Source organism: Talaromyces proteolyticus (genome assembly GCF_021365285.1).
Source record: "Talaromyces proteolyticus strain PMI_201 chromosome Unknown BGW36scaffold_12, whole genome shotgun sequence".
Classification (NCBI taxonomy): domain Eukaryota; kingdom Fungi; phylum Ascomycota; class Eurotiomycetes; order Eurotiales; family Trichocomaceae; genus Talaromyces; species Talaromyces proteolyticus.
This window is the reverse complement of record NW_025764288.1, coordinates 1,274,392-1,298,212: the sequence shown is the minus strand read 5'-3', so window position 1 is coordinate 1,298,212 and position 23,821 is coordinate 1,274,392. Positions and strand designations below refer to the sequence as shown.

The 23,821-nt window shown below is 44.8% G+C and overlaps 5 protein-coding genes across 5 annotated transcripts; 4 read left to right on the top strand and 1 right to left on the bottom strand.

Moving 5' to 3' along the window:
• Window positions 1-214: 214 nt before the first annotated feature.
• BGW36DRAFT_400820 (Aldehyde/histidinol dehydrogenase) lies at window positions 215-1,878 on the top strand (the record flags this gene model as incomplete). The annotated part of the gene is made up of 9 exons (XM_046218672.1): window positions 215-252; window positions 283-364; window positions 466-657; window positions 698-789; window positions 826-976; window positions 1,256-1,328; window positions 1,457-1,532; window positions 1,609-1,774; window positions 1,804-1,878. The coding sequence occupies 9 exons, from the start codon at window positions 215-217 to the stop codon at window positions 1,876-1,878; spliced, it is 945 nt and encodes a 314-aa protein (XP_046067661.1).
• A 636-nt stretch (window positions 1,879-2,514) lies between these two features.
• On the top strand, window positions 2,515-4,008 carry BGW36DRAFT_54584 (Alpha/Beta hydrolase protein). Its single transcript, XM_046222410.1, has 5 exons — window positions 2,515-2,924; window positions 2,985-3,213; window positions 3,271-3,321; window positions 3,385-3,681; window positions 3,754-4,008. The coding sequence occupies exons 1-5, from the start codon at window positions 2,788-2,790 to the stop codon at window positions 3,937-3,939; spliced, it is 900 nt and encodes a 299-aa protein (XP_046067660.1). The 5' UTR covers window positions 2,515-2,787; the 3' UTR covers window positions 3,940-4,008.
• A 5,245-nt stretch (window positions 4,009-9,253) lies between these two features.
• BGW36DRAFT_400817 (uncharacterized protein) lies at window positions 9,254-10,443 on the top strand (the record flags this gene model as incomplete). Its single annotated transcript, XM_046218671.1, has 5 exons — window positions 9,254-9,281; window positions 9,304-9,557; window positions 9,623-9,744; window positions 9,798-9,969; window positions 10,036-10,443. 5 exons carry the CDS (start codon window positions 9,254-9,256, stop codon window positions 10,441-10,443), a joined length of 984 nt encoding a protein of 327 aa, XP_046067659.1.
• A 5,313-nt stretch (window positions 10,444-15,756) lies between these two features.
• On the top strand, window positions 15,757-16,612 carry BGW36DRAFT_432115 (putative carbonic anhydrase; the record flags this gene model as incomplete). The annotated part of the gene is made up of 2 exons (XM_046221084.1): window positions 15,757-16,189; window positions 16,242-16,612. 2 exons carry the CDS (start codon window positions 15,757-15,759, stop codon window positions 16,610-16,612), a joined length of 804 nt encoding a protein of 267 aa, XP_046067658.1.
• Window positions 16,613-19,063: 2,451 nt separating this feature from the next.
• Window positions 19,064-20,440, bottom strand: BGW36DRAFT_388588 (uncharacterized protein). Its single transcript, XM_046217241.1, has 2 exons — window positions 19,874-20,440; window positions 19,064-19,802 (listed from the first exon to the last, which is right to left on the bottom strand). The coding sequence occupies exons 1-2, from the start codon at window positions 20,144-20,146 to the stop codon at window positions 19,317-19,319; spliced, it is 759 nt and encodes a 252-aa protein (XP_046067657.1). The 5' UTR covers window positions 20,147-20,440; the 3' UTR covers window positions 19,064-19,316.
• Between the last annotated feature and the right edge of the window lie 3,381 nt (window positions 20,441-23,821).

Here is a 23,821-nt window from a genome sequence, read left to right as displayed (position 1 = left end):
GTACATTTCGTACATTTCCCTAGCCTAATTTTATACACCGTCCAGCATAAAGAATCACAGAACTAGTTAGCGGTTCCCTTAGATTTGAACAATAGCTTTGCTCAAATTATTAACAGAGTGAGTCCTCCCGCGAAGAACACGCAACATGGCATCAACCTAGCCAACCTAAGGCCCAGGCCGGAAGTGCTGGTGGCAACTCCAGATGACCTGGAAAATGGCAGTTTCTGTAGGCAAGGAGGCTTTTAAGAAGTGGTCAAAGGCTCCTTATTAGGAACGACGCAGTGTGGTTCTTGCCTTGACAAATGCAGTGGATCAATTGAAGGCGGAATTTAGAGATCTCCTCTTTTCGGAACAGAGGAGGCCGGTGAGTCTCTCCAGATGTTGCTCACCTGTTTGTGTAAGAGTTGGCATTCAGTCAGATTATGTTAAGAGATCGACAAGCAGATACCTCAAACCGACAACGAGGTAGAATGGACTATCTCATGGATACGTGGGTTGTCTGACATCCCTTTGCCCGAAGATATCATCGAAGACAATAAGTATCGTACGGTAATTACAACATATACATCACATGGTGTTGTTGGAGCAATCGTGTCATCGAACTTTCCTCTTATGCATGCAGCTACCAAAATTGCACCAGCTCTGCTTATGGGAAACGTCATTATTGTGAAGCCTTCGTGAGCAGAAACATGTCGAGGGTCTCTATCCCTACCCGGTGCAAGCTTCTGACACAATACCCTCTAACCATTTATCTCCCTACTGCGGCTTGCGACTTGTCGGGTTAGCCCAGTAATTCTTCCCCAAAGAAGTTGTTCAGTCACTCAGTGAAGATGATAATCTCGGTCCATGGCTTACCAGTTATCCGCGCATTGACAGGATCATCGTCACCGGGTCTACTATTACTGAGCAAGCCAGTTCGAAAAGTGCTAGTAAGACTTTGAAAGGGTTACTCTTGAGCTGTGAGTTCTGGGGTCTGGTGATTTTAAGATTAAAAAATTGGGCTAATAGGATGCCGCATTTAGTGGTGGCAACGACCTAGCTACTGTGTTCCCGGATGTTGACATTGCGAAAGTTGCAGAAAAGGCCATCTAAACTTAGAAATATTTACAAGGCCAATAAATTTGTCAGTGAATAATGCTGACGCGAGAGTTTAGATGGCATTTTTTGGTTCCCTCAACTCAGTACAGATAATATCCTTCTTGTTATCCCTACTTCCAATTTTCAATAGTTTGTTTACTTATTACTTACTTTGAAGATATGTTTGAACATCAAACGCATTTATGTCCATGAATTCGTCTCCGAGGAATTTAAAGATGCCGTGGTATATTGTGTTAACTCTCGGTCATGGATCTCAACCCGGTATCACCCATGTGCCTCTTCAGAACTCCATAGTACGAGCGCGTTAAACCCTTTTTTAAAGACATTGAGACAAAAGGATGGAAGGTGGCCTGAGGAGGCAAAATTAACGATTCCGATGGTAGCTTTATTACTTCTACTGTTATTGACCGGCCGCCCGAGAATTCTCGGATAGAGTGGAAGAGCCGTTCGGTAACTGGCATGAACCTTGATCAATTAATTGGACGAACAGTTACCAACTCAACTATTCAGCGCCCATTGTACCGCTTTGTCGTGGAAGAGCGAGGATGAAGTAATTGCTCGAGGCAACGATACCCTCATGGGCCTAGGCGCATCCGTATGGACCAATGGCTTGAAGAAAGCCGAGAGAGTTGCCAGACAGATGCAAGCTGCTGGTGTATGGGTCAACACTCACTTTGTATCGCTCCTTTTGGGGGCCACAAAGAGAGCGGTTTTGGTACCGAATGGAATAGCCTCAAGGCATTCTGTAATGTCCAGACTCTTTCCCTAAATAAGCAGTAGTTGTCTTAGTTTGGCCAGCTGATCTGGGTGCGCGTATATGGGTGTTCTGTAGCGAAGTTGTGTTTTTCTGTTTCTTGGGGTTGGGAATTAGGGCTAGCCGTATTGCCGCGCAATCCCCCCCACCATCCAGGAGGGGGGGTATATAGTGGCCCGTAGAGCTTTCGTCTCAAATTGCTTGTCATTCGTAACCATGAATGTTTTCAGAGAAAAAGTGTGGCTTCTACATTGCCCGAAAGGTATCTATGAAGAAAATCGATATAATAATGGAAAATTCGCGAACGCCACATTTGAACTTATGTCTTATTTTGAATATTTGAATCCGAGTCAGCCAAGCATTGGCGCTTTAGTGATAATGCTTAGGCACATGATGGAATCATAAGGGAGAAGCCAACCCAGTCTTAAAGTATGACAAGACTGACAAGACTTAGTACTCGCCTTCCATATATCACTCAAAGCGGCTCCCGAATGCAGGCCACAAGTTCTTTTCTAGAAGCCCACTACATAGAGCAAGAGTTCTATAATATCATATATATATTATAACATCTAAAAATTATATTATAAACTGAAAAAGAAACGAAAAGGAAATTTCAAACATCTAGTACAGTCGGCAGCCTGATCATGCAAAAGATGCGCGAGGGTCAGTATAGCCGATTGGCTGAGAAGCCTCGAAACTCGTAGGTGTTACAATAGATAATAACAGCTCCACTATGAATACTACAGCCGCCACTATCAATTTGCATGCTATTTTGGGGTCAGCGTGAGGCTGAACTGAGTTTGTCATGCCAATACCCCGCTCAGTTAGTTGACTGGGCGGGGTGTTTTATCTTGGATATTGCCGCCTCTCAGCTCGAGATATTTTCCACTTACACCAATTTTTAGACTCAACGAGGGAATTCTCATGCTTGGAAGATGAGAAGGTTCGGACGTCGCAGTCCAGCGCCTCCTGTTCCAGAAACAGAAGAGCCTGACGACCAGCCTGTTGGCCTATTCCAGCTATATCCAGATCCCGAACTTTCCGGATCTTCGGGGGTCGAAACTAACGTTGAGTAAATACAGCTGATTAATATTCTTATTTCTCAGGTTTACTACTAACTAGTTGAGTGCAGTATCATTGCGATTCACGGTCTTGGTGGTCATCCGTATAAGACCTGGACAGATGGTCAGAAATTATGGCTTCGCGATTTCTTGCCGAAGGACCTGAACAGAGCGCGCATTCTCACGTTTGGATATAATGCTGGACTAGCATTTACCAGCTCGAAGTCCACAATCCGTGATTATTCGATTCAGCTGCTTGAGAGTTTGAGGCAGCTTCGTCGACGGACGGCAAATGATGATGTGAGAGATTCTCGTACGATAATTCTAGCATTGTACTGATAGTGGGGATTACTTAAGGTTAAAACAATATTCGTCTGCCATAGTCTGGGTGGAATTGTATTTAAAGAGGTCAGATACGCAGAATTGAGGAAGAGCAACATCGTGGAAACTAACATCTAACGGCGTTGACAGGCACTGATTGTTGCGCACGAACGAACTATGACATATGGTTCTGTTGCAGCATCGGTAAAAGGCGTCGTCTTTTTGGGCACCCCTCACCGAGGCTCAAACATGGCATACTGGTCTGGCCTACTGACAAAATTTGCCAACATCGCTGTCCTTGGACGGCTAAGACAGGATCTGCTCGACAATCTTCAGCCTAAGTCGAGCGAACTGGATACTATAAGTGCCCAGTTTGTGGAACGTGGGATGACACTACAGATATTCAGTCTGTACGAGAGACTGACAATGCCAGTAATCAATAGCCTGGTAAGATCTCAGTTACTACCTACTTTTTTTCATCTACGTGAGAGGAATTTGACGGTAAAGTGGTATATACAGGTTGTCGATGAATTTTCTGCCGTTCTGCATCTGCCCAACGAAACGGCCGTTCCGCTGGAAGCGAACCATCAGACTATATGCAAGTTTCTGACCAGTTCCAACCCCAGCTACATTCGGGTGCGTGACTGTATTGATGAGATCGTTGAGACGTTGGTGAAGCTCGCGGGAAAGTCATGTACGTCTTGACTATTTAGATATATCATTTCTATAATTTCTAGTCCCAAATTTGACCTATTTGAAATGGATTATCTTGGCTTACACGGAAGATTTGTTGGTAATAGACTTCACACCCACTCAAGACATGTTTTTGAGAAGGCTGCGCGTGATCAATGAAGTAGACATGCTCCGCCGTGTGCCTCTGCCGTGGGGACAATCCCACCAGTGGCTCTTCACTCACGCTTCATTTCAGTCCTGGATGGCATATCAAGGTTGTCGCGTTCTGTGGTTATATGGACCCCCAGGCTCCGGCAAGACCGTATTGAGTAAAACGGTCATTATTTATCTCAACAAGCTGAGCGAGACGTCTACCTCTCCGGATATAATTATCCGAAAGCCCGTCTACTTTTTCTTTGACGACAAAGACCCTAAAACCCAGACTAGTACAGCATTTGCGAGTTCCATTCTTTACCAGATCCTCAATGATAGTCGTACTGGCTTTGTGGTTCGATACCTTGACAACGTTCATCTAAACCGACTGGACCTGGATGAAGAGACTCTGTGGGCGTGTCTGCTGTCTATCATCCAGTATTCTCGGGGCATTATTTTTCAATTTGTGGTTGATGCCGTAGACGAGCTTTCGCGGGTGCAGACATCGAATATCTCTGTTCTGGAACGACTAGAGCAGTTGTTGTCGGCCGATGTGAGTGGCCACATGAGACTGCTGATTACCGATCGGGTGCGACCGAATGAGGGGTTTTCGAGAAGTGTAAAACCTGCTATACTGGATGTAGACAATCTGGCGACTCGACAAATTGTGGAGGAGTATATTAGAGCACAGGTTCGCGGCCAGTTGGAGCGTGCGCGAATCAACCCCCTGGCAGGCATAGAAGTTGAGACAAAAATCTTGGAAATCTCGGGTGGGAACTTTCTCATGGCGTCTCTAGTTTGGAGACAGTTTTCAGACGGGGTCAAAGTCTGGTCCAGGGATGCAATCCGGCTTCAAGTACAAGAGATACACAAGCTGTCTTCTAACCTGGAGACGGTTTACTGTGGATTTCTGAAGAGGCTACCAACACAATGGAGAAAGGAGGCCCGCAGGGCTTTTGCAATATTACGAATCAGCTTTGAAAGGCTTTCATCAAGACAGCTGTCTCTGCTAGTGACTATCTGGAACTTTAACTGTAATTCAATGACATTCAACCTGCGAGCAGTCGAAGAAGAACGATCGGATTTCGAGTTTTATATCCACGAGCGCTGCGGATATATTGTGCACAAGAACGACAATGGGCTCGTGAACTTTGCCCATCAGTCAGCAAAAGACTTATTTGCGGGAGAAACCAAAAACCCAGAAAATGCCAAAGTGCTTCAAGAATATATTCGGACCGAGTCAGATTCACATGCAATCATGTTCTACATGTGCATCAAAATATTTCAGGCTGAGGGATTCGAGTTTAACAGAAACAAGATCCTCAGCATCGTTCGTGAAGCGCTTGATGAGGCCGACAGACTTAATTTGCCCCTGGAGAAAAGATCTATGATGATAATAACAACGTTAAAATCTAAAATCCAAAAAAGCAGCAGAACGTCTTGCCTGTTATATGCTTTGCGCTACTGGTTTGAACATTATTTAAAAGCAACGCCATCCCCGATGCTGGATAGAGAAGCCGTTAAATTTTTCAAATCTTCGGTTGGGAGTAACTTCCATCTGCTTTGGACCGAGATCACCCTATTCACAAAGACAATCGCCCGGTTTATGCCTGTCACCAAATTCTCGCACCCGTTGCTTAATGCTATACTCCGAGGCGACTCTGGAAGACTTATCAAGGCGATGCTTGATTCAGATATCGACCCAAATCTCCTCGGTCCACGAGATGTAACCCCTCTAGGATGGGCCGTCATTTGTGATCGTCAAGAGGCCTTTCTGGCGCTGATGAGGAGTGACCTTGTGTCAATCAATTTAGGAACAACGGGCTGCAACACGGCTGTACATCTGGCAGCTATCAGCGAGAATCCCTTTTTTCTGCAGCGGATGGTCACCGACTCGCGTACCAACTTGAATTGCAGGGGCGAATTCAATCGGACCCCTCTACTTATGGCAATAAATCATAAGCGTCATAGCTCAGTTGAAATTCTTCTGGAGCAGCCTTATGTAGACATCTGGCTGACGGATGAGGAGGGTGAAGTTGCCCTAGTCATGGCTTTTCAGCATCCGATGTGGGAGGACGCCGTGCTGAAAATGATGGGTGTAGACTGGGAGAAAACTATGCGTACGCTGAATTCTAAGACCCGGCTACTGGAACTCGCTCGCGTGCACCAGTGGAATCGTGTAGAAGGTGACCTTCTGACTCGGAGTGACCGCCAGCTGCTTCACGTCGATTATTACTCTGGACTCAGCCCCGTCAGCACGTTGGCGTTTTATGGACGCCGTATTACCTTCCTCCAGTATCTCAAACGTCTGTCAACTAAGCAAATTCAGAAGATAAATAGCTTGGGTCGGTATAGTGTTCTCCATCTCTGTGCAAACCAAAATTGGGAAGATATTGTGCGAAGACTCATGAATGATCACAATATCAAGCCACTTCCAAAAGACCATGCCAAACGAACTCTGCTTCACTGGGCTTTGGAATTTGACTGGGAGATTAGAGAAACCGAGATCACGGACCTGTGCGCCGGCCAGATCAACCAACAAGACCGAGATGGAATGACTGCCCTACACCTCGCCGTTTCCAAGCGCAATCTGACCATGATTACGTGGATTGTAGCTGCAAAAGCAGACATTTTTCTCAAAGATAAGCGCGGGTTTACCCCGGTTCACCTGGCCGCCGAGGATGGCTATCGATGCGGCGTAGAGTACTTCACCCGGTTGACAAAGCGAGATTTTGGAAAGACTAGACAAGGACTTAGTTTGATTCACCTTATTTCATTATGGCTTGAAGGATCTGTTATTAAAAAATTTGTTGAGAGCAGGCATACTTCGGTGAACCTCGTCGACAAAACCAAGTGTACACCACTTCACTACGCGGCACAGACGGGGAACATGTCGGCCGTCCAGATGCTCATTGAAAAGGGAGCTCGGGTCAATGCAAAAGACACCTATGGTAGAACGCCCTTGCACCACGCCATCCGGAGTGGGACTGCGGACGTAGCCCCGATCCTCTTAGAAAATGATGCCGATATGAATTTAACAGACCTCTATGGCCAAACGTGCTTACATCTAAGTATTCGACACCAGCATGAGGCAGTTACGCAGTGGCTACTTCCTCGCAGAGAAGAATTCATCTTTGAACGAGACCATTTCGGCTTCACCCCACTGCATCGTGCCTGCACGAATGGAACGGCTAGCGAGGTAATTGAACTACTCGACCGTGGCGCAGATTCCCTAGACAGGGACTCAAACTTCCGGACGCCTCTCGAACACGCTGTGATCGGACGCAACAAGAACACCGTGAAGGCGTTGTTGGCATCGCATCAGGACAACGAACTCCAGGCTCGGGAGTGGATTCGGAGTATGAACGCAGCCCTGCGACTGTCTGTTGCCAAGGAACTACCCGAGATCGAGATTATACTACTCAAGGCTGGGGCATGGGTTGTGGATCGGTCCAAAATCGAGATCGAGCGATTTTACGTTCCAGATGATTTTCGTGAGGATCGGTGGCCACTAGTGACATATCGGGACTGGGATCAAGAGTATGCTAAAGACTCGTATGATCCGTCTGTTGGGTGAATTGAGAAAATAGACTGGAAAGCTTTAGATAAAAGGAGGTAGATAAATGTAAGTTATAGTTAATTTGACCTAATGGTTGAATTCTTTTCATACCTATCGATACCTTCAATCGATAAATGCAGCTATACCTTGGGAAACACACAAGCAAACTCCCAGATCAGTACCAGTTTTATTGCGATTCCACTCTCCATACCATGGATGGCATCTTTGAAATCGGATATCTTGGCTTGATGTCAACAGTCGCTGCATTCCTATATATTGAACGTGTCGTTACCTTGTAGACATGGAACCTCACCACATTGACGTTGATACAAAGGAAATTTATCCGTTCGGTTCCAGCCAATCATTCGAGGAATGTTCTACAAACTATTCGATTACCTGTGAAAGGTTTTCTCCTTAGCGTTTAGTAAAAGCACCTCCTCATACTAAATTTCTCCTTCCATACTGCCTAGGAGTTGTTCACCAGTCTAGTGAGCGTCAGTATATCATACCGCTAGTCAAAATCGGTGCTCTTTTCTTCTTTTCTTACTATCATGTACTGAGCAAGCTTGATCTCAATACTTGCATCCTTAGGTGCTACTCTGAGTAGGATCATCTTACCCTGGTTTGCAGTGACCTCGATTCCCCGCTGAATGAGTTGAACTGCACTAGTTGTATCGATTTTAATAGATGTTCCGTTGCCCCGCGTAATCTCTTTAACCGCCTCGGTGAGACTGCCTGAAGCTGTAGTGGTATCAATTCCATGTGAAGCTCCAAGCACCTTCGTCCAGAGCCACTCATTGGTGGTAGCACGTAAAACGAACCAGTTATTTCACGAATATCTTGATAACAGAATCATCTTGGCGCAATACTTCTACATTTACAATAAATATAAATATCGATTCCTATAAATGTACATCTAATATTATAGCTTGTTTAAGCTCGGGCTGACGCGATTCCGGCAAGTGACCTCATGAATATGAAGAACACTCTTCAGAAAAAGGCGAGTTTCAGTCAATAACTACATAGTTAAAGGGGGTTGGATTAGTGGCGTGTATCCGTGCCTATCACATGTATTTAGATCTATTTACTAGCGGTTGTATGATTTATGATATTATACTAGATTTTCCATCCATGCGAAATATCTTAACAAGAGGATCCCATATTTCTAGATGACGATATGCGTGGGATGTTAGGAAAGGGATAAAGCAGTGCTGAAGGGCTGCAGTGCTCTCAGCTAAATGGATAGATTTCCAGGCTCACAAACAATTTATAATTTCCAGTGATGCTTCCAGACTTTCATCTACCTCAAAAGTAATATTAGAGACAGATAACCCCTCGGAGAATCATCGGCGCCTCAAGACTAGCCTGTTACAACGCGGGAACGAAGTTGCATTGCGAATTCCTTATTTATGCTATATACGTTTTCGCGCGCCCTTATTGGTTGACACTTCCTTCCCGGATCAATAGTTTCATGATAGAATTCTGTAGGAGGAATTTCCTATTACGGTTACCAGCGGATACATCATTATAAAAGCATCTCGACTTCCTAAGAAATAACATTTGAAGTAAACTTACCAGATTCGAACCAAACGCTAATTAAAGGACATCTGTAACCATGCAATACTTTCATGCCATATGCATTCTTTCTCTCCTCGTCACTCTTGTCACTATTGCCAATGCCCAAGGCGAATTCACTCTTAGCTGCGATGTCCTTACAATCCAGCGAGGCGATCCTGTCATCAGTCCCGGTGTCATAAGTAATCATACCCATGTCGTTGTCGGTGGCACTGCATTCAATCGTTCAATGAGCCAAGATGCGGCCCCCAATGCACTAGGGACCACTTGCTCGGTAGCCATTGACAGATCCAATTACTGGCAGCCACTGCTATATCATATACGATCTGATGGAGGATTCGAAGCAGTGAACTTCCAAGGAAATGTGATTTTACTTATATTATTCTTATCTAGAAGATCATAATTGCTCATACGAATCACCATTGATAGGCTGTTTACTATCTACAACGTGCTTGTGACTATGCGGAGAACCGAACCTCGTGTCCGTCTGGATTCATGCCCAAGGCGCCCCCGTCTGGGTTACGAATGATTTCTGGAAATCCATCTATTCGGTATGATCTCGAATCCGAACGTTTAATCTGTCGTATGGTTGACATCGGTGTAGGAACTACACGGATACCTTCGCTCAGCGCGCTCAGTCACACATGTGCCTGACAAGCTCAAACAGTGTTTATACCAACTCTCTACCAACCCAAGCTTGTCTCCGATTGCGTTCTCAAGTGTTCTTTCCATCATGCTGGGATGGAGTGAATCTCGACATACCAAATCATACTCACGTATTATGCTCCTATATATCAAAAAAATACATACATTTGAAAGCTAATACTTGGATAATTTTAAAGGTGTCTTTTCCTGCGATTGGCGATTATAATACTGGCGTCTGTCCCTCCACCCACCCTGTCGCAATATTCTCGGTCTTCCTCGAATTCTTCTACGATACATCGCCTTATCCAGACTGGCAGAACCTCGTCTATGCGAATGGCGACATAACCGGGTACGGATTACATGGTGACTTTGTGAATGGCTGGACAGATATCAATGCACTACAGAAAGCGTTTGATACTTGTGGCAGTAATGGATATTCTCTAGCATCTCCAGGTTGCTCGATTACGAATGGAACTGTGCAAGGAGCAAAGACACAGCAAGTGCAGATCCAGCCGCCATATGAGAATTTAGGGTTGAATGGATCCGTGTCGCCATTGCCAGGGCCGAACTTTGTTACAGGGAGCGTAGCAGACCGTACTGTATAGGATTTGTTATCTATGGAGCCATAAATTAGTAAGTAGCGAGTACTCGTAGGAGAAGCTGGCCTTTTCTCTTATTCATATCTCCAGATTTAGCTAGTTATATTTTACGTTTTATTTGAATAGTAAATAAGAAAATAGTTGTACATGTAAGAATTAATACTCATATTGATATTTGTAGGAAACTAACTAAGGTTGAGTAATCGTAAAAAGTTTGTTTCAAATTGTTAGGTTAATTTGGCAAAGTCTTAAGATAGTTTCCGTCTTTTCCTCGTTATGACTACGCTGGTTAGCTCTTGTAATTTGATATCATATTTTTATAGCTCATGTGATTATTTCACGGCAATCTGATGCCACAGAGGGTAAGTATACCGCGGAGTTTCGCACAGCTAGTTGGCGCCGTTTCATACAAGCTTAATCAACTCCCGTGCAACGTTACATGCATGAGTGCCTCACAACACGAAAAATAAGAGAAACGAATATTCTTTCTGTGAACGGATCGAAAAAAGACCAATGGAGTGTTCCTACCGCGTTCCTTTAGACGGCAGCTTGGTTTCTTCTTCCTCGCACAGCTAAGATCTTTGACAGGTGATTGACAAAGAAGGGTGCGGCCGCTGCATACCAGCGGACAGATGCCGGCTCCAATAAAAATGGGTTCCGGCAAAGCTTCCCGTTATCTTAAACCAACACAAGTCAGCAATTCTAACCTCGCCTTCTATCCTCTTCCTTATACGGAGTACACTAGACAAAGTTAGCATCATTTTCTCTAAGGCGGCTGCAATTGGACAGGAAGTGCAAAACAAAATCTGGCAAGGCAACCAATGATAGCAACGCTGGGCCCAAATGACGGCAAGCAATCAAGCATTAAGGATTATTTATGAGTATTTCCACTTTGGAAAAATCACATGATTGACGAAGCCCTCATCCGTGTAATTTCAAGCATGCTATACGACGGCACAAAATTTTGTTACGTGGCCACAATATAATAACTTATAATCCAATTTCATTCTAATCAATAATTAATGCATGTATTACCCAATTTTCGATAACCCAAGATACCATAACTGCGTACCTATTTCGGCGCCGCAGGGGCTAAGCGTTTAGTGTTCATAGCAACTTATCCAATTGACCTCGGATCCATTGACTTCGAAACTCATCCCCTTTTCTCATCGAGTAGCTGTCATAATCAGGTCCCATAACCACCTTCTCCAACTTGATCTCCTTCTCGTAAATGTCTTGTTTTGAGCAGGCATCCATTGGAGCCTAATTTCCCCTCTGGGCTTTCATTCTTATGCATGTCGGATATCTTGAAATCATATAGTAACTTTGGAGGAGACCAATTGTGTGGCCATTCCAAGTGCACAAATAAGTAGTTCAGCTGTGGCAATTCCCGTAAGGGGTTGAAAAGCCGCTGTGCTTGCGCCTCAAGAATGTGTGCCGTTCTTTCAAGTCTCCAGTGTGGAGATCTAACCAACGGCGTCGTCCAGATATGGACCATAAGAGTTAATTTTGGAAAGGCCACCTGAATAGCCAGAGACGGCAAATAATTAATTGTCGTGCACCACTCGCTGTTAGCTCGACCAAAATCTGAAAGTTTTAAGTACAGACCAATCCGAGGGAGTACAATCTCTAGAGTCCGAACTAGTTCCAGCGCCGTAGGTCCAACCCACTCCGTAAAGTGCTTTGTCATATCATGTATCATGTACTTTGTCCAGGAAAATCTCTTACCTCAGAGTTACGTAATCTGGCAGCGCCAACTATGTTTGCTGGATCAGGTCTACCCCTAATAAAAGGAAAGTCTGGAGGATCAAGTTGATAGGTAGGAATGTCTGCGTTTGGCCCAGCGAAACTGTTCTTGGGAGATCCCTACTCGGTTGAATTACGATCTGATTCCTTGCATAGAAAAAGTCGATCGCCTCATTATACATTGCCCGGCTAATCAACAGCGGAGGCAACGGACTGAAAGCATAGTTACACCTGGATTAGTACGACCTGTGACATATTATGTACAAGTTGCCTGTGATTTCCGAATAAGCACCGCAGAAACCATCTAGAGCCGTCGTTGAGATTAGTTTCAAGACAGACACTGCCATCACATTCACAGAAAACGCACTCCCCCTGGAAACCACTCTCAGGGCTCCAATTGGCTTTGCGAAAGGGGGCTACAAAATTAGTATACTCGAAAATTTTTTGCCAAACTTCCGCTGTAAGGTCAAAGAAACGGAAGGGTCTCGAAAAAGCAACGGGTTCTGAGCTTTGGGCTTGAGATACTGTTTGGCGAGCCATGGCAAAAACAAACGTTCTCGCTTAGCATAATAGCTTCGACTTCGCTGCGTGCTTATCGACAGACATGAGTGAGAACTATATAATCTAACTTAAATTTAGAAGAATACAATCTACCTGACAGAACCCCCAGAGTTGTCGCAAATCCAATCTGGGTATCAGATCACGAACTCTGTCTGCCTTGTCTTCTGCAAAAGTAGGCGTAAGGAGTCCTTATCTTCCTCATAGCAATCAGGTACTGCTTTTGCCACCCTTCGTAAACAAAGTCTACGCGTCGTTCTAGATATGGACTGGACCCGTACGAATCATAGAAGGCCAGCTACCAAAATAATCTCCATTTCAGCCTTCTTTTCGAATAGGACGCCACGAACCCAGTTTTCGCTGCCAATATGAAACTGTCTCAGAAAAGGTAACTTGGTTCGAAAGGAGTCAAAGTAATCCTGCCACCACTTACCGAGGAAAGATACTACCTTCGCTGCGTCTCATAATCTGCCTCTCGGCTGATTTCCATCTCACTCTTCTTGAGGCCGCACCTGTTGGCTATATTCTCTGCAAAAAATTCCCACATCGTACAAAATCGCGCAGTCGTCGAAGTACAGGTCTTCCTCCGGGGAGCCTTCATCGTGCTCCGTCACGATGTTTGATCGGAGAGCGCGTAACTTTCGCAGCACTTTCGCAGCACTTTCTCAATACTGGCATATATTCGGTCGTCATTGACATTGACATTTTGTATGTTACAAATCCCAAGTTCGCGCAGAGATACTTCCAATGAGGCCAACTATTTAAGAACACCCGAAGAACTTTTGTACGAAAGGCGATGGTCTCGGATTTCATTCGATTTCGCTGTGAATACTGCAATGCTTATCAAATTGTAAGACGGCACTTTGCACGTTTGGACAGCCTTTGAATTTTGCGATTCGGTCCTTGAACTCCTCTGTCAATTCGGCTTCCTGTGCGTCATAATAATCCAGATTAGTCGATTATGCCCTAGAATCGCCTTATTTATGTAGGTCTCTTACATAATAGGAATTCTATTTCTAGTAGGATGATTCACAGAATCTATTAATCTTATGAAACTGAATACCTTCATTGAGTAATGACATATACTATCTCGTAAGCATATAGAAAGTTGGCAGAGGAATAACATTGAAAGAATAGATTTGCGTATACCAGAGCGCGAACAGAGCATCTATCACATTATATCAGCCTCAACTGTGGTATATAACAGCACTATAACACAGTTATCAGTGGAATCTCCCAGTGTTATGCCGAGAGAGATGCATTTGTTAACTGTTACTTGAATGACGTATATCTTCAACTCCCTCGGTATAACCTCACGGCAATCTCGGCATAAACCAGTTTTCCGCCGATCTCGACACTACTGCGGATAGGCTTAGTTGCGGTAGTTTTCATTAACAGGTTTACATAAATGTCATAAAATCACGTCACGATCGCACTGTGAATCTCCTTTTAGCCTCTAACTAATAATGAATGCGGGTCAACATTTAATATTATTTACCATCTGGACATGAGTCACCTCAACTGGATTCAATTTCGTTTGAGTAGATTCCCTGAGGCTCCGTAAATCATGAATGAATATCCCTGCTTGTTTAGTTGCATTCATTCAAGTTTCTTTTCTGCTTCTAGAAGGCCAAAGAGGTTGTTATTCTTTTCCACATTTGTCCATTTTAGTTCATAATTACCGTCATCTTGCATACAAGCGAACTTGCCACGGCAATACGGAGATCTTTTCCTATTTCCAAAAAGGGGAACTTGTCGCCACAAATTTTCTAGAGTAATAATAATGATGATGTCCAATCAAATTCCTATCCACCCAGGCTCTGGCCAATCGTGGCCCTGCATCGGAAGCTTTTCGACAAGCTTTCACCTAGATAAATTCCGATGCGCTATGATTGGCTGAAAATGAGCAAGACACGGCACCTGAAAAATAATACCCAAAATTCCTGAATACCGTAGACGTACTGTAATATGGATTCGATAGGAATAGGGTCCCTCATTATGGGAAATACTAGTAACAAAGAATGGCTCGTGCACACGGCATATTCTTTGCATTAATTGGCAAGCTTTACGGCAGTTCCTTACTAGTGCTTGTGTGGCTGTCTGAATGGTCCCGCCTCTTCGTCACTGGCCCGATTTACCTCGATTTCTACCCAATAAACGAGGGACGGACCCTTTATGAGGATTTTTAAGCGTGTATTAAGGTCCTGGTATCTGGGAACGGCGGCACCGACGAACAGCTCATCAGATACAGCCGAGTGAGTGCGAGATCTTACTCTATGGGAGTCACTAGAACATGTATGTGCCAGTTCAATGAAATTCTACGCGGCAAAGATCCGTAGAGTTCCGTGGTAGGGTTGAATCCACACTGAATCCACACCTGAGCTGAATGATGACTAGAATTCTCACTTTGAGAGTTGAGTCTGCCACTGCCACGATGCATTGCGACATGTTACTTAGTATCCCACCTACACATGTTTTCCGCTGGCTGGTTGAACTGGTCTCAGGTTTACGTTTTCTTGATGAGACTTATCAGAGGCTTTGAAAGGTTCTGGACGACGTTCGCGGTACATAATCCTAGCTCAGGGTTGAATTATTAATAATGGGAAATATCCCCAATTCCAAATACGTAAAAGTAGATTCCACCCTACCTATCCATCGTTCCATACCTCTAGAACTACCACGAATCAAGCAGCGGGCACACGGAATCAGAGCTTTCTCCCCGACCCGTGTCTATGGATCATTGGTGAACATGGGACTCTCTAATGGTAACCAATACCAGCCGCTTAACTTGAAGCTGGTTGCGTATTTTCGACGAACTGTGGACCTGCTCTGTCTAGTTGTTATAGCAGTGTCGATCATATCCTAGAATGAATGTTTTCATGCGAAGTTGCGAATGATATTTGGAAAACTTGAATCGAGATTGACCCCCTAGGGTGCTGGCCACCTTATAAAAGGCAGCAGGTGGTTTTTCTCCAAGGTACTCGACAATCTTCCATAATATCAATTTCCGCCATAATGAAGTCCTTTTCTTTGCTTTTTGCCGCTATCCCTCTCGCCTCGGCACACGTCCATGCTCGTGCTGCTGACGGTCTTGTCAAGATCAACTCATACAACTACACCAACCTGGGCGGTCCTCTCAACTGGTATGGCCTAAACACATCTGCCAATGAGGCTTGCGCCAAGGGCTCTCACCAGTCCCCCATTGACATCGTCACGGACGCCATCAACTATACGCCTGCCACTGCTCTCAACTTCAGCGTTTCCACTGTCGACAGCGCCAAGTTTGAGAACTTGGGCTCTGGCTTGGAAGTGGTCATCACCAATGGATCCCTCGTCGCCAATAACAAGACCTTCCCTCTCGCCCAGTTCCACTTCCACACCCCTAGCGAGCACCGTGTCAATGAGGAATACTTCCCCATGGAAGTCCACTTTGTGTTTGAGACCGAGGGTGCGTAATCTCATCCCCTCAATAGTCTTTTGATAATACTAACTTCTCACAGCCAAGGATATTGCCGTCATTGCTTTCTTGCTAGAGCTCTCCCCCTTTGGCTTCACCACCCCTCTCCTCGATTCTGTCTTTGCGCACTTGGACGACATCAGCACCCCAGGCACATACACCGAAACCAACACCCTAGATTTCTCTGGCGTCATTGACCACTTCAACAGTCATGGAATCTACTCTTACACCGGATCCCTGACTACTCCTCCTTGCAGTGAGAATGTGCTCTGGTACGTCAGCACCGAGCCTCTGCCTATCAATGTGCAGCAGTACCGTGCCGTCAAGAGCGTGCTCAAGTTCAATGCTCGCTATACTCAGGATGCCCTCGGACAGCCCAATCTGTTGCAGGTTTCTGCTAAGACCGCGCAATAAGCTGTCGACAGGACATCTGATTATCAATGATGTGAGAATCAGCATTTGAATGACAACATATTTTCATGAAGTCGGTAATAGTACATATCAATTGATGTACATATGTAATGAAAATAATATTAATAGAATAATTACTGCCGTAATAAAACAATTTATGATTTGGCCTATTCCTATTGAATCATGAGAAATAAAGTAAACCTACATGTGTACATTCTCTTCTTATCTATTACCATTGACGATGCATTGCCTAGAATATGCGACAGATACAAGTTGACATGTAACTAAATTGAAATATAAATGTAGTCTGTGATTCGCTGTATAATGTGAAAATTAGAGAGTGTTATGTAGGTAAATATTCTCTTAGTATGATCCTAGACAACCATATTCTACGCTCATTTAGACTACGAGCTCGTTCTGATCCATTGTAGAGCGAAATTACCCTTATGACATAACATTTAAAATTGTCTTTCCTCCACTACCTTCTTCAAGGAAAATCTATCTTATATTCAGTGAACTTGGCTCTGGGTGATTGATTCTCAACATTTGAAAATTAGAGTACCTATCCAAGTCAAGTTTTATCAAGGTTGGCCATTGAAGTATTTAAAAGGCCTCTTTTTTTCTATAAAAAAATCGCCTTCTCGGCAATATCCTGGCTCGATGACCCCTTTCTGGCTATTAGTACTATTGAGAGTAATATGACTCGCCAACATGTCAGCTTGTTTGTTGAATACCGTCTTCATGAGCAGCAACCTCATAATTGAGGAGGAATTATATCATCTCAAGCTTATTATAAAATCTACAAGCATTAATATCCTTGGGATTGATATCCTGGAGTGTGATTAGATAACTGCCTATATCGATAAGCGAGTATTAGGCGAAGAGATGTCTTGTTTACGAAGCATTGTAATGATTCTGATTTAGGCTGTCTTCAAGAGGTGCTGTAATACCCGGAGAGACAGGGGTAGGATAAAGACGTTTCCCTGCACATGCTAATCGTCTCTTTGACCTCCTCGGGGTTGAACTCGACTGTTATATCTTCCAGGTTTGCCAACTCATTGATAGTTTTACTGCATCATTGAAGATGCCGTGTGCTAGGATATACCAGATAGCAGATATCACCCTACTAATTGCAATCTTTGGTCTATGTATAATGCCAACCAAATTAACAAAACCAAAGCTTGGCCTAGGAAGCGCTAACTAATTTATTGCAAGAGTTTGCAAAGTGCTGCCCTTGCCTTGATGGTATTTTCCTTTAGTTTATCTAGTATCAACCACAAAACAAAGGGATGCTTATCTTACAATATGGAAAAATCCTAGATCCCGATACCCCCCTGCAACCGTTGTGCAACGTTTCTAGTTTAAAATGTTTCCAAAGGTTATACATGCCCAACAATTTCCAAATTTGGCAGCGTTCTTATAACTGGAAGCGTTACAGCAATGTTGCAAGTGTCAATCGGCTGTAGCAGGTTTCCAAAAGCATTGCCAGTACTATTATTATTGTTGAAGTTATTTAGATTATTTACGTGAACGCGTGTTAACGTACCTCGCTGTCTCCCTCTCTCAGCGCGTTTGTCAGTGCTCCTGGGTCAGTGTTAAGTGGGGTATTGAGTGGCATCGCACCTAGTTATATATATATATACAAGAGTTCATAGGACAGAGTCTAGGGGGTATACACGCACGCATAACTCATAAGAGAAGTAAATAAGAGAATATTGAATAAGGAAATCAGTTGGTCAATATTAGACCAGTTGACAGCACTCTGCCTTATCAGTGCTTAACTAGAAAGACATATATATATATATGTATAATTGATATCAAAATTTTATAAGATTTAAAATATTTTTTTTACTGCTATATATTAAAAAAGCTTTGGTTATATTTCTACAACCTGAATACTGTGGCAAGATCTCTGCTTGAAATCATTATATAATGTTGCGCAATGGTTTTCAGAATGGTTTCTGAGTTCTCACATCTGCCTGTATTGTATTCATTGTCGAACCCATTGACTGCAATTTATGTAGCGAAGACACATCAATTGATGTAATGGATAGCTCTAAGCTACCCCACATTGGATACTATTGACTATTAGATATACACAAAGAACTAATATATCTTGGTCAGTACATATGTAATGCCGTCTTCATTCCCAACCTACAATTTTATACATGTAGATTAATATTTCGGAAAATACAGTACGTCAACTGGGGAGACATTAGGGATTTCATGTGTTTAAATAGTCAGCTGCTATATAGGTGCCCTTCAAATGTTATATATTCCATCCATACATGTACACCAATTCGTCTCTGGATTAATATGTCTAGGATGTTTTACTGGAGATCACACTTGCCAGGCAAAGATCATTGATATCAATTGATGAGAGGAGCCATCAACATTGATTGCATAGCCATGACTTCAAATATTTATATATTATAAATACCAGTTGACATATATTGAAGATTAAAGCGTCAACTCAATTTATAGATGAGGAGCTGTAAATGATATATCCAGCGATCCACATATGTATTAGAACTGCTAACCAAGACAAATAACAATATACATATCTAACTAAATATTCACAAATCATTCGCATATAATTTTTTTAAAAATATACAACGCAACAAAACGCCAGATATGGGTATCAAATCCACCAAACCAAACAACCAAACCAAATAACGAATTTTCTAATCTTTTGACAAAAGGACTTTCAAGGCTGAAACCGTAGTCTGAATTCCCTCCCCTTCCCCTCTTCTCGCACCTTGTACAGAAACCGCGCGATGGCTTCTTGCTCCACGAGGCCAGCGGCATTGAAATGCTTGCGCACGGCGAGCGCTAACTGATTTTTGCCCACGCGGCCTTGGCCGATTATTTTGTGTAGGACTTTACTGTTATCCCCGCGGCTGCTGGAATTGTGGTTGCCGTCATTATTATTCCCGTCTTGATCGTCCCCGCCGCGACGGTTACCGCTGTTGGGATTAAGATTGGAGCGCGAAGAGCTGCTCGTCGATGTCGACGAGGCTGCTGAGGAAGCGAGCTCGGCTTTCCGGGCCGCAATTGACGTTGGAGATCGCAGGCCAATGCCGGACGAGAGGAGCAGTTTCGATATCGGCTTGGAGTATGCGCTCGCCGACGAGATTTTGTAGGCGTGTCGGTAATCGTGCAGAATCGAGAGGGGCATTTGGGACCAGGGGATCTGACCGGATCAATACACTAAAGCCCCAATTCAAGAGAGAGAGTAAAAAAAAACAAAAACAGAGTACATACACTAGGCCCATTATCCTCATCCTGCAGCGCTGCATTCGCCGCCGCTGCCGCCGCCGCTGCAGCCATGGCACCTGATGCCGCTGCAACTTTGAGGTCTTTTGCGCTCGCACCAGCACCAGAAGCGAGCGCGACGCCGGATTTTCGGGGCTTGGAACCGGGGCCTCTGGAGGGATTATTGCCGGCTGCAGTGCCGCTTGAGGCTTCGGAGCGCGAATCGTCGATTGAGCCTGCTGTGGTGGTTCCAGCAACCAAGCGCTGTCGCGGGGGAGCCATTTGCACTCGCTCGCACGCACTCCTGGTGGGGGTGGTTGCGAATTGGACGTTGGGGTTAAGGTAGAGAATTGAGGTTCAGAGTCAAGAGCAATTTCTTATATATAATTCAGTCAGATACAAGCAGTATCCGCGAGCGAAGTGCATTGAGGTCGCCATGCTGGTCGCTCACAGCCGCGTGTCGAGGCGGTGGCAGCGGGCAGAACGAGGACTATGACGGAAGGGGATAGATGGGCATATCACGTGATATGCATATCATTGGTCACGTGATATGTTTCAAGCCTGAGGCACCGAGACACTGGACTAGAGAAATAGAAGAGAGAACGACAACACTATTGAAAGACATGACAATGAATCACACATTATGCAATGCACATGATACCGAAAATTATCACATGTAAACATCGCAGGGATCATACGATGACAGGCGCCATTGTGGCGTGACGGGGAGTTGACGATCACTCAGCCTAGAACTTCTCGACCAGCTCAGCTCCCTCCATTATATCAGGGGTAGCTGGCGCTACTGCAGGGTCTCCTACAAGGAATACTTTGAATCTTTGACTGCGTCTGGGTTCTAATTCGTGGGTATGCCAGGTCATCCTCGAGCAGCCGTGTCCAATCTTCACGTGTCAAAATGTCTATTCCTCGATGATGTCTCATGTCTGATAGTCGAAGGATAACCGATGATACGGACGTAATTCACTACTGAATCTTGAATGATAAAGCTATCATAGTCGTGTATATTAACTTTCGAGCATGTGATAGTTCGCTCGGGGCTCGGAAACGGATGGCAGCTGGGGAGTCATGCCACTGTCGCCATTGTCACCTTGTGGCTTTACCGGCCTTAGTCCTAGTCCATAGGCTCTTCCTAGTAACCCCCTTAGCTGAGTTTGGGAATTGAGGCGGGCCAATGGTCAAGGCCAATGGACCAAGGCAAACCGAACATGTGCTGTCTGCCGACGGTCGGAATCGGGACGGCACAGAGAGAAAGCTGATCCGGTTCACCGGGCTGCCGAGCCGATACCACACATATTATTATTTATGGAAATCAGTAAATCAGTAAATCACGACACTGACGAAATATATATAGTGGTAGAATGTGGTAAATTACAATCAACAAGACTTCCTATCTATGCGCACGTAATAGAAACAGCAGCGGTGAAGGTGAAAGGAAAGTATTAGAATGTCGTGATTAACCATGGGTAAATCCTTACCGAAAACCCCAAGGAGATCTGCCGAGCTTTATCCATTAATCCATCCATTCATCCAGCTTAAAAATTTTTTTGTCTCGTACTGTTACTGCTTCTAGCTAGCGCGATGGAGAAGACTCCAACTGGGGAAGATCGGAGACTCCGTGCCATATTCGAGGAAATTAACCACATTAACCACATTCACCACATGGAACGGGAGGGCTACGGCCACGGCTACTCTTCTGGGTTAGACAGCTAGACTTAGGGCAACCACTTATCAGCAGATAACGGGGCCCCGATATTACCCGACAGCAGCTGGAGGCGCAGCCACAGCTGATGACGCCCAGGCTACGGCAAACGTATGCCGACGATGGGGTCCGAGATTCGGAGGAGAGTTATACCGAGTCCTATAACGTAAAAGAAGACACGTTCTGGTTTCGAAGAATAGTAGGGGAAGGAAGGGGCAATGAGTTGAGAAAGATAGAATTATACGCAGTCATGACGCAACAATCCATATCCTTGCGAAAGTCCGGTAAAAAACAAAGGGTTAAAAAAGAACAGCGGAATAATCCGAGTCTAGGCCTCCCCGCACACGCGGACGCGGCGCGGTGCGTGTGCATAGGGGGGGTGTTTTCCTGGGGAAGCGTCAGTCGATGCAGGGAAATGGCATGTGAAAGCAAATGATATGACGACACGAAGACTGGATTGATATTATCTGTCGTCTTATTTGGAATTTCTCTACTGATTGCACAACAAGCCCTGAATCTAAGCATTCTAAACATGAATGTAGCAAGTTTTACATCGCAGTCTAGACTCTAGACACAGCCCGCCCCGGACTGCTCCTGCGCTGCTGCAGCTGCAGCCCCTGACGAACTTGCCGGGGTCGTCGGTCGGGGAAGCAGGGATGGTTCCGCCGATCTGAGATGCGACACATACTATTGACGATTTGACGGTATAAACTATAATATATGAGCGTTAAGATTAAGATTAATAACAATGAATAGTAGGAGCATTCTACACATTTTTCTCTTTCTCTGTATGTGTCTGTCTTATCAGCGTCGTAACGGCTATGCTCTGCACGGTCAGCCTCGGTGATTAAGAGACTCGCCACTCACTACTACTCAATAATGAGTGGTGGTCCTGGGGTTTGGGGTCAAGTTTCAACAATACGGAGTAGCCGGCGGCTGATGCTGATAATAATTAACCGTCACCACTCACCAGGTTCAACCGAGCAAATACCAAACGGCGGATCCGTGTCGCTAGTTCCTGATAAGCCTCGGTCCTATAGTGACTCTGAAACCAGCCGTAGAAGCGAGACTGCAATAGAGACTGTGAGTACCCCGGATTCGCGTCCCCGTGGAATCTCACTTCAATGAAACATGTTACATTCCATGAATCCGATGGTTCACCGTCCAGTTGCAGATACAGAGATAGCGTCGGGCTTTTTAGCAGCGGTGGCTTGCTGATAAGACGGCCTATTGGTCTGGAGAGAGGCGAATAGATTGTGTGATACGTAGCGAGATAGGCAATATTAATAGCCTGGGGTCAGATAGCGGTCCATCCCACCCGAACGTATCATTCACACTTGACAGGTATCGTAGGGGGGTCACGAAGAGGCGAAGAAACGCCGTCGAGTTACTCCGTCAATCCGCCGGACCCAGATAAAGCACGCCCCACTGTATATATTTTGTGTAACTACTCCGTATTCCGGCCGAGAAATGTGCAGCGAGCGAAATCTGGAGTTGGAACGCGGGGTGAACTCAGCCTTCTCTTGGCTGTGAATAAGAAGGTGGTAATCACAGTTCTGTCACCTTCTTCTATTTTCTTTAGTGTCACTGCATGTCACCGCATTTGTGGTAAGGTATACTGTTTTGGGTATGCCGCAACGTTATGGGCATTCTGTGGGGCGCGCGATCTGCATTCCTGGGGGAATGGAGAATGCGGACCCTTGGCAGGCATCATTTCGTGTGTCATAGATACAAATACACCCTCCAGTAATTGACAGACTTACAAATAGGAAAAGGAAAGAGGAATAGAGAAGAGAATGAATTTTGTGACCCGCGATTGCCCCGATAGCCCCGCGATGGCGCTTCCGCATTATGATTGGCCGGGCGGAAAGCCGAGTCTGTTCTGTTGATAAGCCTACATATCGTACGACACGGAGCATCGAGGAGGGTATGAGTAATAATCTTCGTCACCAACAGTATACATTACTAAGGATATGGAAGAGTACAGCCGCCGAGAATTCCAGTCATCTGCATCGTACGCATGATGTTGTTAGATAGCGGATTATGGGGTAGGATGTAGATCTGCTTGGCGGGCCGCAGAATCTATCAGAGACAATAGAATGTCATGTTTGTGTAAACTGTAAGAACCGCTATCGGAGGATACCCCGAGGCAGTGAGAATAGGCGATAGCGGCTATGGGCGGAGATAGGGTGTAACCCTATCTCTCACCCTCTTCTTATAAACCTATACGTTGAACATGA